The 15244-nt window shown below is 67.6% G+C and overlaps 4 protein-coding genes across 4 annotated transcripts in view; 3 read left to right on the top strand and 1 right to left on the bottom strand.

The window, feature by feature from the left end:
• CHLNCDRAFT_33215 (hypothetical protein) overlaps nt 1–2607 on the top strand; it is a 4160-nt gene extending 1553 nt beyond the window's left edge. The window contains exons 5-10 of the mRNA XM_005843216.1: nt 80–289; nt 619–744; nt 969–1163; nt 1504–1575; nt 1842–1929; nt 2099–2607. Coding sequence (XP_005843278.1) covers nt 80–289; nt 619–744; nt 969–1163; nt 1504–1575; nt 1842–1929; nt 2099–2181 — 774 coding nt within the window. The 3' untranslated portion in view covers nt 2182–2607. The remainder of the gene's footprint in view (nt 1–79; nt 290–618; nt 745–968; nt 1164–1503; nt 1576–1841; nt 1930–2098) is intronic.
• A 244-nt stretch (nt 2608–2851) lies between these two features.
• Nucleotides 2852–4662, top strand: CHLNCDRAFT_141319 (hypothetical protein; the record flags this gene model as incomplete). Its single annotated transcript, XM_005843215.1, has 8 exons — nt 2852–2877; nt 3057–3223; nt 3451–3515; nt 3674–3733; nt 3949–4017; nt 4164–4291; nt 4416–4485; nt 4594–4662. The coding sequence occupies 8 exons, from the start codon at nt 2852–2854 to the stop codon at nt 4660–4662; spliced, it is 654 nt and encodes a 217-aa protein (XP_005843277.1).
• Nucleotides 4663–9207: 4545 nt separating this feature from the next.
• On the bottom strand, nt 9208–12369 carry CHLNCDRAFT_59823 (hypothetical protein). Its single transcript, XM_005843167.1, has 8 exons — nt 11930–12369; nt 11519–11663; nt 11149–11275; nt 10706–10793; nt 10438–10509; nt 10018–10077; nt 9644–9817; nt 9208–9456 (listed from the first exon to the last, which is right to left on the bottom strand). The coding sequence occupies exons 1-8, from the start codon at nt 12305–12307 to the stop codon at nt 9355–9357; spliced, it is 1146 nt and encodes a 381-aa protein (XP_005843229.1). The 5' UTR covers nt 12308–12369; the 3' UTR covers nt 9208–9354.
• Nucleotides 12370–13220: 851 nt separating this feature from the next.
• Nucleotides 13221–13913, top strand: CHLNCDRAFT_15322 (hypothetical protein; the record flags this gene model as incomplete). Its single annotated transcript, XM_005843214.1, has 3 exons — nt 13221–13338; nt 13550–13650; nt 13863–13913. Coding segments are annotated over 3 exons (270 nt in total), but the record flags the coding sequence as incomplete, so codon positions are not given.
• Between the last annotated feature and the right edge of the window lie 1331 nt (nt 13914–15244).

Here is a 15244-nt window from a genome sequence, read left to right as displayed (position 1 = left end):
TTCCCCCCCCCCGGCCCCTTTGGGGGGGTTTGCCCCCCCCCCCCCCCCCCCCCCCCCCTCCCACCCACCCCCCCTGCAGGTCAAGCCTCTGCGCAAGCAGCTGACGGGCCTGCGGGCGTGGATTACGGGGCAGCGCAAGGACCAGTCGCCCGGTACCCGCATGGCGGTACCGGTGGTGGAGGTGGACCCCGTGTTCCAGGGCCTGGAGGGCGGCCCCGGCTCGCTCATCAAGTACAACCCGCTGTCCAACATCACCAGCGCCGAGTGCTGGAACTTCCTGCGCGTCATGGTGAGGGCCGTGGGGGAGGCTGCATTAACAGCGCGCGTGAGCGCCGGGCGTGGGGGCGTGGGCCGTCGGCGTCGGCGGCGTCGGCGTCGGCGTCAGCGGCGGTGGTGGTGGTGGTGGCGTGTGTGGGGCTGTGGGCCGGGGAGTGGGGAGGGCGGGGTGCAGAGCCGAGCGGCGCGCTGTCGGCTGCGGCTGTGCCTGGGGCGGGGTGGACCTGGCGCTCTGCTGCTGCAGGGCAGGGGAGCCCTCGAAGGGGACGGGCTGCAGCTGTCGGCAGCCCGCCCTGCTGACCACCCGCCTCCCTGCCCTACCCTCGCTTCCTCCCTGCGCAGGGCGTGCCCGTCAACGACCTCCACGCCTGCGGCTACATCTCCATCGGCTGCGAGCCCTGCACCCGCCCAGTGCTGCCCAACCAGGCGGAGCGCGAGGGGCGCTGGTGGTGGGAGGACGCCGCAGCGGTGAGCTGCGCCGGGGGCGCTGCCGCTTGCTGCCGCCGGGGCGCAGCCACTGCTGCCTGCTGCCGCGGCTGCTGCTGGCCCCACTCCCCCTGCCACGCGTGCCTCGCTGCCACCCCACACAGCCCGCATGGCCAGCCGGCCGCCCGCCAGCCCTCTGCACCTGCCGCCTCGCCCCTCACCGGCTCGCCCTCCCTCCCCTCCTCCCTGCCCCCTGCTCCCCGCAGAAGGAGTGCGGGCTGCACAGCGGCAACGTGAGCTCCTCGTCGGGCGGCGAGGAGAGCAGCCAGTCGAACGACCTGTGGCCCGCCGGCGGTGCGGTGGCGGCCCTGGACCGGCCGCAGCTGGCGGCGTTGCTGGAGGGGCCACGCGAGCGCGACACGCTCGTCGCCCTCTATGCCCCCTGGTGCCAGTATTGCAAGGTGAGGCGCCCAGGCTGCCCCCACGTGTGCTGCGCCTGGCGCGTGGGGCTGCCCCTGCGTTTGCTGCCTGCTGCTGCCGGGGAGTGCAGCCTGCTGCCAGGGAGCGCAGCCTGCTGCTGGGGCGCCTGCTGTGTGTGCGCCTGCCGCGTGGGCGCGGCTGGGCGGGGCCGCGGCTGGGCAGCTGGGGTGTGGAAGTGGGTGGGAAGGCTTGTGGCGGGTGCGCCGGGATGCCGCCTTAGGTCTGCCCGCCTTCGGCAGCACCCAAGCCGCCATGCACCCCTCTCCAATGCATCCTCGCAAACTGTCGCGTGCCTCCCTGGCCCTGTGTACCGCCCCGCAGGCGCTGGAGCCGCAGTACGCTGAGCTGGCGGAGTCGCTGGCGGGCGGCCACGTCAGCGTGGCCAAGTTCCAGGTGGGGGGCAGGGCGGGGTGCAGCATGGGGCGGACGAGCTGCGGCAGGGCGGGGACAGGATGGGGTGGGCGAGCTGCGGCAGGGCGGGGACAGGATGGGGTGGGCGAGCTGCGGCAGGGCTGGATGCAACATGGACCTGGGCGATGGCTTGCTGCGGGAGCCCGCATCGGCCCGTGGCCGCGCCTGGCGGGGCCTGCCGGCGGCGTGGCCGCCGCCGTAGCTTTGCTCGGCACTGCTCCGACCGCCGCCTCCGCCCCCTGCTGCAGGCTGACACCGACCGCGAGTTTGCCGCCGAGAAGTTTGGCCTCAAGACCTTCCCCACCCTGGTGCTGCTGCCCAAGGGCGGCAAGGGCGGTGAGCCTGCCTGCCGGCCCGCCTGGCCTAGCATCCGCCGGCCGCCGGGGCCATGCCGCTGTGCGCCGCGTCTTGCTTGTCGGCCCCGCCGCCCATCCGTGCCCCGCCGCCCCCTGACCTGTTGCTCCCTCCGCTCCTGTGCTTTCCTCCCGTGCTTTCCACCTGGCAGGCGACTTCATCAAGTACCCCAGCGAGCGGCGCGACGCCGAGACGCTCGGCATGTGGGTGCGCACCCTGACGGGCTCCACCTAAGCAGGCAGAGGAGGCCCGAGGCAGCGCCCCCGGCGCCCCAGCACCCAGCCCTAACCATCTGCCACCCAGCCGGGCCCCAGACCTTGCCACCCAGCCGGCCCCCAGCCCTTGAGCTGCAACCGAGACGGGACTCACGCAACTGAGCACTGACCCCAAACAGCATCCAGCCTCCACAGCACCCCATCAGCTCTGCTGAGCCCGCACCCCGCTTTGCAACACAGCGTGACGAGCGGCTGCCAGCAGTGCCCTGCACCACTTTTGAGAACCCATGCACCAAACGTCAGCCCTCCCTTCCCCGAGCCTTGCCCATTGCCAGCCTCCCTCTCTTTCTCCGCCTTGCGCCCCCGACAGCCGCCGGATGGATGCTCGCCTGCACTGCTGCCGGTCCCATATTGGCGCCGGCCCCACTGTGACACAACAGCGCATTCCATCAGGCAGCAACAGGCTGTTGAAAGGGGCCGGAAGGCGGTCGTGGCGCTGGCGCCGCATGTCGGCGACGTGGCGCCGGCTGTTTTCCCCTCTTGAACAGGCCTGCCAGCCGCCGGGTACAGTGGCGTGCTTGCTTGCAGCGCCCTGTTAGGGCTTGGGAAGCTGGTTTGAGGACCGTCTCAGCCGCTGCCGCGCTGCCTGCGGCGCTACCTGGGCAGTCTCGCTTCCCCCTGGTTGCAAGATGGCTAGCCTGTTCAACTTTGCCAAGTGAGAAGCCGCCAGCGCGCTGCCGCGATCAAGTCGATCGCGGAGGTGTTCGCCCGCTGTCTGCCCTTCTCGCAGGGGGACGCACGGGATCAGCAGATACCCCAATGAAGCCGAGCACCGTACCAGTGTCAGCCCGCCGGGCCCAACTGACCCCACCCGCCGCCGCCGCCCGCCTGCAGGAAGGGCGGCACCTTCCGCTCCGTCAAGAATGTGCCGGTGGGTGCCAAGGGGCTCACCCTCAAGCAGCACATCGAGCACACACTGGGCACAGGTGCGGTGGAGGATGCCGTGCGCCTTCCGCCAGGCGAGGACCTGAACGAGTGGCTAGCGGTCAACACAGGCAAGTGTGGGTTGAGCCGCGTGGTGATTGGTGGCAGGATGGGTGGCAGGCGCGGCGGATCGTCAGCAGCGGTCAGGATCATGCAGCCACGCCGTAGCAGTTCAGTCCGCCAGCTGCCAGGGCTGTGCAATGTCGTCACGTGCACCAGCCAGTGCACCAGCCCATGCCCCAAACCCGCTCCTGCCCCCTGCCGCTGCCCCCGCCCCGGCGGCCCTGCCCTTCCTTCGCCGCAGTCGTCTTCTACAACGCCATCAACGTGCTGTACCAGGTCCTGGACGAGACGCTGTGCACCTCCACGGTGCGGCGGGCTGCTGCTCTCTCTCACCGCTTGCCTTGGCAGCAGCTGCTGCAAAGGCACCCTGAGCCTTGGGCAGCCGCAGCATCGCTGCGCACACAGAAGCATGCTGCCCACCCCGCTGGCCCTGTGCTGCTGGGCCCATCCCTTGCGGGCTGCAGCGCTGCCCGGTGATGTCTGCTGGACCGCAGTACGAGTACCTCTGGGCGGACGGGCTCAAGGTGGGAGCCGCAGTCCTGCTCCGTGTTGCAGCACCGCTCTTAGCTGCCTCCCGGCTCCTGCCGCCGTGAGCCTGAGGGGGTCTGGTGCAAGAGGTGGCAAGCTCAGCTGCAAACTTGAAGCGTGGCCGCCTGGCCGCCTCGCCGCACTGGCGATGCTGGCGGTGTTGCGCCCACCCGTGCCTAGCCCTGGTGCTGCTGCCCACCCCTCCCCGCAGGTCAAGACGCCCGTCAAGTTGTGTGCCCCGGACTACATTAACTGCCTGTTTGACTGGGTGGAGGACCAGGTAGGACTCTTTCTTCGCTGGGGGTCAAGAGCGGTCGCCGGTGTAGCATCAGGGGATCGAGCTCAACCGCAGGGCTGCAACACATGCTGGGCGTGCCGTGCTCACCCGTCCCCTGCCGTGCCTGCCTGCCCGCCCCACCCCCGCAGCTGGACAACCCCGGCATCTTCCCGCAGCGCTACGGCGGCTTCTTCCCGCCCACCTTTGCCGCGACGGTGCGCAACATTCTCAAGCGCCTCTTCCGCGTCTACGGCCACATCTACCACTCACACTTCAGGTGCCTGGGCGGCCTTTGCTTGGCCTGTGGCCAGGGGTGCCCTGCTTTGGCTGCGCAGGTAACAGCTGGTGGTTTGGTTGCCCTAGGGACTCGGGGCTGACGGTTTCAGGCACTGGCGGTGCAGGCAAGTTGAGAAGCTGGAGCTGGAGCCGCACCTCAACACCTGCTTCCGCCACTTCATGCTCTTCACCCTGGTGAGGCTGGGGGAGGGCGTAGGCTGGAAGAGCTGCAGGGGAGCGTTGGCATGCTTGCTGTGCGTGCCGATGTGCCTCACTCTCTTGTCTGCCCCTCCTGCCGGACAGGAGTTCAACCTGATTGACGAGCGGGAGCTGGCGCCTCTCAAGGAGCTCATAGACCGCATGGTGCGGTAGCGGCAAATCCTTTGTTCGGTGCCAGCCCCTTGCTGCTTTACCGCCAATCCTCTTGTGCATAGTATTTGCTGCTCCTGCTGTTCTTGTTGTTTTTCAGTTTTCAGCTTGCTTTCTCCTCGCATATACCGCTCTCACAGATCATCTGTTATGGCATGTGATTCTTGAAGTCAAAGGGCGTTGGCAAAGGCGGTTGTTTCCATGGTGCGAGCGCTGAAGAGCGCTGGTTGTGGGCAGGCAGGCAGCGGGGCAGCAGCCAGGGGTCACGCACGGCGGCCAACAACGGCAAACTGAGCTCGCCGCTCACCGTGTCGGTCCTGCAGGGCAAGAGGAAGGGCAGGAGGCAACCTCAGCGGGAAGAGCGGCAGCGGCGACGTGAGCGTGCGGTGCAGGGTTCGGACTGGGAGGTGGTGGCCAGTGCTTGAGGCAAGAGAGCACCGGCAACCCCTCCCAGGAGGATTGTGGGTTTAGGTGTCAGCATCGGCGTATGCAACCGCCGTACTGTTGCCGCCTGAGGTCGGGAATGGGATGTTCCCTCCTCGCACCTTTCCTGATGTCCGTCCTCCTTCTCCCCCGTCTTCTGCCTGCCCGGCATCCCTGGGCTGACCCTGTAGACGGGCCCCTTTTGTGGTCATCCCTGGGCTGACCATTCACCAAAAATTCCCTCCACAACACAAAATTTTGCAAAACACAACGGCACTGGGAATTCCCGTGTGATCCCTCAACACAGTACTAATCCAGCCCAATCCAGCTTAACTTCGGAGTTCTGATGGGATCCGGTGTGTTCTGGATGGTATGACCGTTGCATGATGGGCGACAAACAATTTGATATATAACACCAGAACACGGTTTTTTCGGTTTTCAAAATTTCACCGTCGTTGGCCGCGACGTTAAATAAGGAGCTGGATGAGTGCCGGTGGGTGATACCACAGGCACGAGTTCGAACCCCAGCCGGGACACTAGCTGGGACTTTGCCTCACGGCACCTTCGTGGCGGCATCTGGGCGGTGGACGGCTGCCCGGCAGACCGGCATGGCGCTTGCAAGACGGAGCCTCCCCGGGATGCCATCGGCGGCCAGATTTTCCTCGCTCTGGACAGCCGGCAGGGTTAGCGGGTTCGGCCCCAGCACATTAATGTGCCCAATCCCTGTAACACACACACACACACACAAATTTCACGTCGTACAGCCCATCGTACCGCCCCACACCACCCCCAGCAACACAGACCATCATATCCCCTAGAGGAGGGCAGGCACAAACGCCCGGCATGCGGGCAATCCGTGCATCTGCCGCCCGTTGGCTGTCCAACGGTGGCACAAGCGGGTGAGAAAGGAGAGCCAAGGAGAACATGGGCTGAGAGATGAATCGCCGGCTGCGGCGCTCATGCGATGCTGTGTTTTAGTGGCAGCAGGGAGCTTTTCTTACGCCTCAACTCAACTCAGAACTGCTGAGCTGCATCTCTGGGCTCCCACACCTCATGACACAAGCTCGCCGGTGTGTTACATCATGACCGCACCAGCCAGCAAGAACGCAACTCCCTCCAACCCACGGCAACAGGACCGCGCTGCCTACAGCTCCTTCTTGCCCGCCCCGCCGGCGGCGGGCACCAGCGCAGCCACCGATGCGCCCAGCGGCCCCTCCGCCGCCGCCTTGCCCACGCGGCTCATCTCCACCTCCGCCGCCCTCCCCATGAACGTGACCTCGCTGGCCGCCTCCTCGCCACGCCCCTGCAGCGCCAGCAGGTGGCCCCGCAGCTCGTGCTTCTCGCGGTTGACCTGCAGGCGCGGGGAGCAGGGACAGCCGATGGGGAATGGCGACTCAGGCACGCAAGGAGGTGGATGCGGGCTGTTGGCATCTGGGACGAGCAGGCCGAGGGCCGTCGACGAGGAGTCGGCCAAGCGCTGGTGGGCAGCGGTGGAGCAGCGCGCGCCCAGCAGGCGGGCCTGCACAGTAGCAGCAGCGTTGCAACTGCCGCCCTGCACGCTGCCAGCCTCCCACCCGCAACGCACCCTGTGCACGATGAGCAGCACCACCCAGGCTGTGAGGGAGTAGAGCGAGATCCAGAAGTTGCGCTCGTGCCTGCAGGCAGCGGCAGGCAACACGGTGCGCTCATTGTTGTTGCCAGCCCACGCGCCGCACTCTGCTGCCAGACGGCCGTCCAGCCGCCCAGCAGCATGGAAGAGCAGCCAGCCAGCTAGGGGCGCAGGTACTTGGCGCCGCGAGGCGGGCCGGGGCTATGGGCGTCGTGCTACGGCACGCGGCGCGGCGCCGCCACCATCGCCAGCTGGCACCCACCGGAACTTCTGGGATAGCAGCAACACCAGGATGTTGGGGTCCCGCTTGTCGTGCAGCGCCCATAGCTCGCGCTCCGCTTGCACCATGGGCGGCACGGTGGCCACCAGCGAGGCGCCTGGGTCAGGGCAACAGGGTGGAGTCATTGGGGGCTAGGGATTTGAGGCGGGCTGGGCGCAAGCTGCGGCAGCGTGGTGAGAGGCGAGCCCAGGCACACGGAGAGCGGCAGGTGAGCGGCGCTGCCCTCGCGGGCTAGCGGGGCAGGAGGCCTAATAGGCTTGCAGGAGCACGCGTTGTAGCCAGCAAGCGGCGGCGGGCGGCAGCAGGGAGGCGCACCCGTGACCAGCAGGGCGACATGGATGACCTGGAAGGGGCGCCGCACCTCCCAGCCCAGGACCTGCACCACCACCAGGCCAGGAGCTGGGGCGAGGGCGGCAGTAGCGGCGTCAACTTGGCGGCGGCAGCGGCGGCCACCTACCTTTTCCGTGAACCAGAGCACCTTGCGCCGCACTTCACGGGGCGCCGGGGTGCTGAGGATGCCCACAAGAAGGATGGGCAGGGGCAGAAACACCATCGCCTGCACCCTCCACCAAGTGAGCTCCGAGTTGGGGGACTCCATGGTGATCACGAGAGGCACGCCGGAGCTCTTAGGGATGCAAGCAGGCACTGAAAAGGAGGGTGGCCAGAGTGAAGCTGGCAAACTGCGCACTCGCCCCCCGCACTGGGCCTAGGATCAAGCAGAGGCGTGCACACGAATTGGTGCGATGCCGAGATGATAGGTTTCTGCATTTCACAAATCAATCGCGGCTCTCGCGAGTGCCGCACCCCTCCGCACACACACTGTGGCACCCCGGTGGCACCCCGCAGGTGCCAGCGACCGCGGAGCCATTTGATCGCGGCAGGGCGGCGCGGATGCGACGCGATCAGTGCGGAAGACGATATGTTCACGGTTGATCGGCCAAGAGAGCCTGGCTCAGGTCCGAGTGCGCCAGACATGTCTGGCATGCAGACATGGCAGACATGCCTCAGTGCGGGTGGTGGTAGTGCGCGCAGGCCAGCAACCGCATTGCAGACGTCGCTAGAAGCTAATGAAGCTGAAGAGGAGGCCCACGGCCCTGCCATGGTGCGCCGCCACTGAAGCTCCGCCGCTCGCCGCCACCGCCGCCGCTCGCCGGCCGCCGATGCCGTGCCTTGCTGCCGGCGTAGGTGCCCTTGTCCTCCAGATGAAACTTCATCCCTGCCTATATGCAGACTGGGATGCTCTCCTCCTGACCCTCATGCAGCCAGAGACCTAACGGCTGCTTATTGTTTCAGCCTTGCTGTGTCTGCTGTTGGGGATGCCAATGCGCCCCTGGCAGCGGTGGCGGGGAGGGACAAGCCTTCGGCCACTGCACCACCTGCAACATGTGTAGAACCATCCCTCTGCACACACAAAACTGCGTCCTCCACCACAACACAAAATTTTGCAAAACACAACGGCACTGGGAATTCCCGTGTGATCCCTCAACACAGTACTAATCCAGCCCAATCCAGCTTAACTTCGGAGTTCTGATGGGATCCGGTGTGTTCTGGATGGTATGACCGTTGCATGATGGGCGACAAACAATTTGATATATAACACCAGAACACGGTTTTTTCGGTTTTCAAAATTTCACCGTCGTTGGCCGCGACGTTAAATAAGGAGCTGGATGAGTGCCGGTGGGTGATACCACAGGCACGAGTTCGAACCCCAGCCGGGACACTAGCTGGGACTTTGCCTCACGGCACCTTCGTGGCGGCATCTGGGCGGTGGACGGCTGCCCGGCAGACCGGCATGGCGCTTGCAAGACGGAGCCTCCCCGGGATGCCATCGGCGGCCAGATTTTCCTCGCTCTGGACAGCCGGCAGGGTTAGCGGGTTCGGCCCCAGCACATTAATGTGCCCAATCCCTGTAACACACACACACACACACAAATTTCACGTCGTACAGCCCATCGTACCGCCCCACACCACCCCCAGCAACACAGACCATCATATCCCCTAGAGGAGGGCAGGCACAAACGCCCGGCATGCGGGCAATCCGTGCATCTGCCGCCCGTTGGCTGTCCAACGGTGGCACAAGCGGGTGAGAAAGGAGAGCCAAGGAGAACATGGGCTGAGAGATGAATCGCCGGCTGCGGCGCTCATGCGATGCTGTGTTTTAGTGGCAGCAGGGAGCTTTTCTTACGCCTCAACTCAACTCAGAACTGCCGGGCCGAGTCACAACTCATCCCATTCTGCGCTTCTGCTCACACAGCCACCTCACTACATGCAAAACAAGCTGTGTATCACTTTGACTGCCACAGGCGGGTCATGCAACGACGGGAGGCCGTCGGGCGTGGGCCACGCCAGCTCGCTCCAGCCCTCCACCCCATGCCAGGCCTCCTCACCACCCCAGGAAGTAGGCGGCGCGCTGCATGAGCGGGTGGCACAGGTAGGCGCCGACGCAGAAGGGGGCCAGGAACAGGTAGGGACCGCGGATGAACTCCTGCGGGGCAGGAAACGCGGGGAGAGGCAGGACGGGAGGCTCTGCGAGTGCCTCGCACGCGTCACACTGCAGCCAGCTTCACGTCGCCGCGCCAAACAGCGGCAGCCCGGCATGACACTGCCACCACAGCACGCCCAGCACATCCGCCCCATCAAGCGGCACCGCCGCCAGCTGTACCGACACCGACCTTGTAGTAGTCGTGCGGCAGCTGCTGGCGCCCGTCCAGGATGGCGGCAAAGGGCAGCGTGGAGGTGCGGGCCTTGACCGCCTCGAACGCCTCCCCGTACTTGCGGCGCAGGCGGTAGTCGCCGTGCCAGCAGCCGAACAGGTGGTGGGCCATGAGGCCCAGAGAGGTGACCACCTTCAGGGGTTGGCAGGCAGGCATGCGCGCGCGTGGATGCCTGCCAGTGGCTAAGGGTAGGGTGTATGGCGGGGCGTGAGGCATGGGGGCCTGGCTCAGGACAGGCTGCGCAGCAGCGGGTGGCTGGCAGGCGAGCAGCACAGCAGCAGGCGCAGCAGCAGGCGGGGAGGCGGCCTGCCGCTGCCCGCGCCGGCACCCACCATGAAGCTGCTGCCGATCCACAGCGTGTGCGCCAGGCACCAGATTGCCTGGCCCACCATCTGCAGGCGGGCAGGCGGGGTGCGAAAGGGCAGGCACGGCGGTGGAGGATGTGTGCTGGCTGGCAGCAGCCGCAGCTGGCAGTACAAGGAAAGACCTGGGACGGGACAGGGCACGCAGCAAGCTGCTCGCAGGCAGCCAGCAGGTTCCACGCAGGCCACACAGGGCCGGGCAGGCAGGTAGGGGGCAGGCAGCAGGCAGGTGGCAGGCAGGCGGGCACCGCACGCACGAGCGTGCAAAGCGAGCAACGCAGGGAGGCGGGCAGCAGGCGGGCGACGGCCAGGCAGGCCGCACAGCAAGCAGTCGAGAACGCAGCACGCAGGCAGGGAGGGGCGGCGGGCAGGGCATGCGGGCAGGGTCACCTGCGGGTGGCGGGTGATGCGCATGATACCTGTCTCCCACATGTGAAGCTTGGGCTCGTCCACGGCCGCCACCTGCGCGGTACAGGGGGGTACGCACGGCGCTAGGCACGGCGCGGGCGAGGTACCGGAGGCGTGCGGGCGCAGGCCAGCGCAGCGCCGGGTCCTGCCGCGGCAGCCACACCATGGTCGCAGGCTGCAGCTGCCGCCTCGCGCTGCCGGCGCAGAGCACGCGCGCCAGCCCGCAGCCAAGCCTCCAGCAGCGTCTCACCTCCAGAATGTTGAAGGTGGATGGGTAGAGGAAGTAGAAAGAAAGGAAGGAGAGGCCCCACACCAGCTCATGCACCCCAGTCACGCCCCTGCGGGCAGAGGGCGTGGTGGGCGCAGGCACCAATCCAGACGCAGGGGCAGACGAAGTCAGAAGCGGGGCAGCACAGGGCCGGGGGCGCAGATTGCCGGCAGGCAGGAGGGGCTGCAGCCTGGCCGCAGCCTGCGCCCCGCCCTGCCCACTCTGCTCTGCCCCGCTGCTGCCACCATCCCTCATCATGCACACATCCCACACCACAACACACCTGACGTCCCACAGCGCCATGCCCCACCCACGCTGCCACAGCCCACCTCCTCATGCACGCATTCCGCACACCACGGTACATCAGCACCCACCCCTCGCCGCGACCCCACGAGCAGCCCCCACACCCCACACCCCCACCGCACCTGACATTCCACAGCGGCACGCCGTCGTAGCGGTGGTCAATGAAGTACACCACGGCCGCCACCGCCAGCGGCAGCGACACCAGCGCAAACATGACGCGGTAGGCGCGCGCGCCCACCAGCTCCTCGCCTGCAGGCGCGGCGGCGCGCGCGCATGGGAGGGTGAGCGCGAGGCAAGGGCTCTCGAGGCGGCCCGCCGGCGGGCCGCCGCCGGCCCCGAGGCGATGCGCGGGGGCAGCTGCCGCGGCGGCGGCCTCGGTGCGACCCCGCGGCCGCCCGCAGCTCAGCTGCCGTCGTTCTCCACAGCACGACCCCTACAACCCCGAGGCGATACCGGCACAATCAGCACCACGCCGCTCGCCCCGCGCCGCACCGTAGGGGCGCAGGAAGGCCAGGCCGGAGTGTGCGATGGCAAAGACGAGCAGGATGGCCAGCATGACGACGGATGAGTCGGAGGAGAGGGAGGAGAGGGCGGCGATGAAGTCGTCGCCCAGGCCCAGGCCAGGCGCCACCCAGACCTGGGCAGGGAGGCGGGGCGGGCGGCAGGGGCAGGCGGCGGGGTTGGGTGCGGTGGTGCAGCGGCAGGGGTGGGTGGCGCGGCGCCGGCGGCAGGGTTGGGTAGGCGCCCGCGGAAGAGGGCGGGGATGGGCGCGCGGGGTCGGTGCCCCCGGCTGGGCTGAGAGGCGGAGTGGTCGCCGCGGGCAGGCCGACAGCGGCGGGGTGGGGGCCGGGAGGCCAGCAGGCAGGGAGCGGCAGGGTCAGGGCTGCGTCGCCGCCGTCTCACCGGATACAGCAGCGCCGACACGCCGGTCAGCAGCACGGCAAACAGCGCCCAGCTGCGCAGGCTCTGGTCCTCTACGTTGAACACAGCAGCGTCCTCGCCCACCAGCTGCTGCTCCGCTGCGGCCGGCGGCGGCGGCGGCGCGCCAGGCTGCGCCTCGCCGCTGCCGCTCGCCTGCTGGGCCTCCTGCTGCTGCTCCGCGCGGCACCGCCACGCCCTGCCCTGCTGCTGCGGTCTGGCTGCTGCTAGGCGACCCAGGGGCAGCGCTTGGGGCCGCAGCCGGGCAGCAGGTGAGCTTCTGGCAGGGGCCTGCTGGCGCCCGGTGGCGCCCCTGAGTGGCGCATTCCCCATCATCATGCTGTTACCGGATGCGCACTGCATGGCGGCTGCCTGCAGGCTCTGATAGGCGCGAGTGCTGTCGGCTGGGTGTGGGGATGGAACCGCTGGCCGCACACGACGTGTATTCTAGTTGCGGCGAGCGCCAATTGCGCTGCGATGGGGCGTTTGCGGCCTGCCCAGGATGGGGCAGTACCCATCTGCAATACATGCAGGTTGGCTTTCAACGTGCAATGACGCCATTGACGGTGGTGGATGATATGACTCTTAAAGCTGTCGGTCTGGGGTCCCGGAGGGCTGCATGTCGGGCTGCATGTCAAAACATGGCGGGCCTTCTGCCCATCCCGCCACCGCACTGGGCCTTTTGAGAGCCCGCTGCGATGCACTTGCCCCACCATTCAGCGCCCGCTTCCCCCCCTGCACTGCCTGCTAGGCCTGTCATGACACGGGGCCTAGCAGGCAGGGGAGACGTGCCCTCATCCCGATCGCCCCCTACTAAACGTCGACACCATCGCTGCTCCCATCACTTGCAATTTGCCTGCCGCCCCTCCCCTGCCCCTTTGCTGTGACCTCCTCCCGCCCCTTCGCCATGGCCGCCCTCACAGCATCCACCAGCGCCTTTGCTGGCCGCAAGGCCTTCGCAGTGGCGCCCCGGCAGCAGGCAGTGGCTCGCGGCAGGCTGCAAGTGCAGGCATACAAGGTGCGCGACAGGGAGGGCCAGAGTTTGACTGGGTGCCGCCATCATGCCATGCATGGCACGCCTCAGCTCCCAGGACCCTTGCCCAGGCCCCCCGCGCCCGCAAAGTGCCGGGCCTGCCTGTGGGGCTGGCTGCAACCAGCTCGCACTCGGGCCCCAGCTGCTCGCCGCCGCCGCCGCTCACCCGCCCGCTCCACCCCTAGCCCGCCCTGCCTCGCTGTGCTGCCGCCAACCCATGCCGTGGCCCCCCCCCGCCCCCCGCAGGTCACGTTTGTGAGCGAGGAGACGGGCATGTCCAAGACTGCCGAGATCGGGCCCAATGAGTACCTGCTGGACGGTGCGGACGAGCACCGCATCGAGGTCAACGCCTCGTGCCGCGGTGAGCCCCGGCGGCGGCAGCATGGTCATGGTGCATGAAGCCGGCAGGTTTCCCCTCTAGTGGCCTGCCTCCTGCCGGGCTGCGGGGCTGCCGCCCTGCCTGCGCTTGCCACTGCTCAGCCCGCTCCGCCATCTCCCCCGCCTGCCTGGCGCTCCCCTCCTGACCCTCCTGGCCCCCCTCCCGCCGGCCCCGGCTGCCTCTGCTGCCGCAGGCGGCGTGTGCGGCACCTGTGTCAGCAAGCTGAGGAGCGGGCAGGTGGACCTGGAGTGGCTGGATGTGCTGGACGAGGGCTCGGTGCTGTCCCAGGAGCAGGTCAAGGTGAGGCTCGGCCGTGGGGCTGCCCCGGGGCCCGGGGGCCAGCGCTGCTAGTGCTGCTGGTGCGGCATGCCAGCTCAGCTTGGCTCCCGGAGGATGTGCAGCAGCTGCCGTGCCTGCCTCCTGCCTGCCTGCCTTGCCTCGTTGCTGCTTACGGTGCATCTGACCGTCCCCGGCCGTGGCCTGCTCCCCTGGTTCTCCTCCCGCAGGACGGCTACATCCTGCCCTGCTCCGCCAAGCCTCTCAGCGACTGCGTGGTGGAGATCAAGTGAGGACACAAGCCTGCTGCCGTTACGCTGCCCCTGTGTGCTGCTCCAGCAGGGCCGGTTTCATTTTGGAAAGATCCTGCTGCTGCTGGCCCCTGCCCTGCCTGCCTGCCTGCCTGCTCCCACGCTGCCACCTGCTGACGCCTGTGCGCTGCTGCCGCGCCCCTACCGCAGCAATGACTGGGGCGTCCACATCATTGAGAACTGGAAGCACACCGCCCGCGCCTGAGCTCCCTGCCCCAGCTGCACCCCGCACGCTGCCCCTGTGCCGCCACGCCGGCCCCCAATGCACGCCCCCCCACGACAATGAGAGCAGCCGCCCTAGGCCCCCATCGACGGGGGGAGGCCTGCGAAGAGCCCCCATGCTGACGACACACACAGACACCACCACCAAACCATTTTCCCCCTTGCCACAATCAACCGCATGCGTTTTCTGCGTGCCGCGCCGGTGTGCGCAGCGCGGCTCTCATTGCGCCCCCGCCCTGCCCGCCGCGGCACGCGGTTGCATGCTCCTCTTTCCTCTTGCTGCCCGCTGTCTGGTTTTTGCTCCCCGCTACTGTCCTTGAATTGCTCTTCCACGCCTCTTTCCACCCCCCCGCGCCTGCGGCGCCACCACCCCGCCGCCGCCCCATTGTTTACCATTTGATCGCCGGTATTGTATTGACGTGGCGGTTCGCCGTGGGCTGCCCCCCTTGCTTGTAACCCATCGCTTGTCGGACGCTGTGCCACCGCACTCGTGCCACGTGGTGGCGGAGGCGCCTGCGGTAGGGCGGCAGCGACAGGGGCCCTCCTCCGGCAGGGCGGCAGCGACAGGGCCCTCTGATCCGATGTGCTGCACGCAACTCGCAGAGGGGAGCCCAAGGCGCTGCAGGGTGGGGCGCCACTGCCTTTCAGGAGGTCGAGGCCGCTGTCTAGCTCACGGACCCTTCCGGCAGCTACCTATGCTGATACCCACATCAGAAAGCTGCAAAGGAACAGGAAATTGGTCTCAATGTGTGTGCCTGCTCCGCATGCTGGCTGCCGCGTGGCGTTGGAGGTTTGCCAAACCCTCCTATGCTGTGCTGCGACATTTGAGGCGGAGGCGTTGCCAACCAGCCCGAATTCTGCTGCATTTGTGGTACATTGTCCACTGCCGGGGTGTGTGCTTGCTTTGCCACCATGCAGTCCGCTATCGCCGTGCGCCCAACGGCTGGCCTGTCGGCCGGCAAGCCCGCCGCTCGCCCCCAGCAGTGCTCCAGCATCCTGCAGAAGCCCGGCCAGCAGCGCCTGCAGCCCTGCCAGGTACCCGCGCCATGCCCGCCCCCCAGTCTCGAAGCCCCGCATCT

Source organism: Chlorella variabilis (assembly GCF_000147415.1).
Source record: "Chlorella variabilis unplaced genomic scaffold CHLNCscaffold_33, whole genome shotgun sequence".
In the NCBI taxonomy this organism is placed as follows: Eukaryota; Viridiplantae; Chlorophyta; class Trebouxiophyceae; order Chlorellales; family Chlorellaceae; genus Chlorella; species Chlorella variabilis.
The sequence above is the reverse complement of the archived record's forward strand: the minus strand, read 5'-3'. Positions and strand labels throughout refer to the sequence as shown.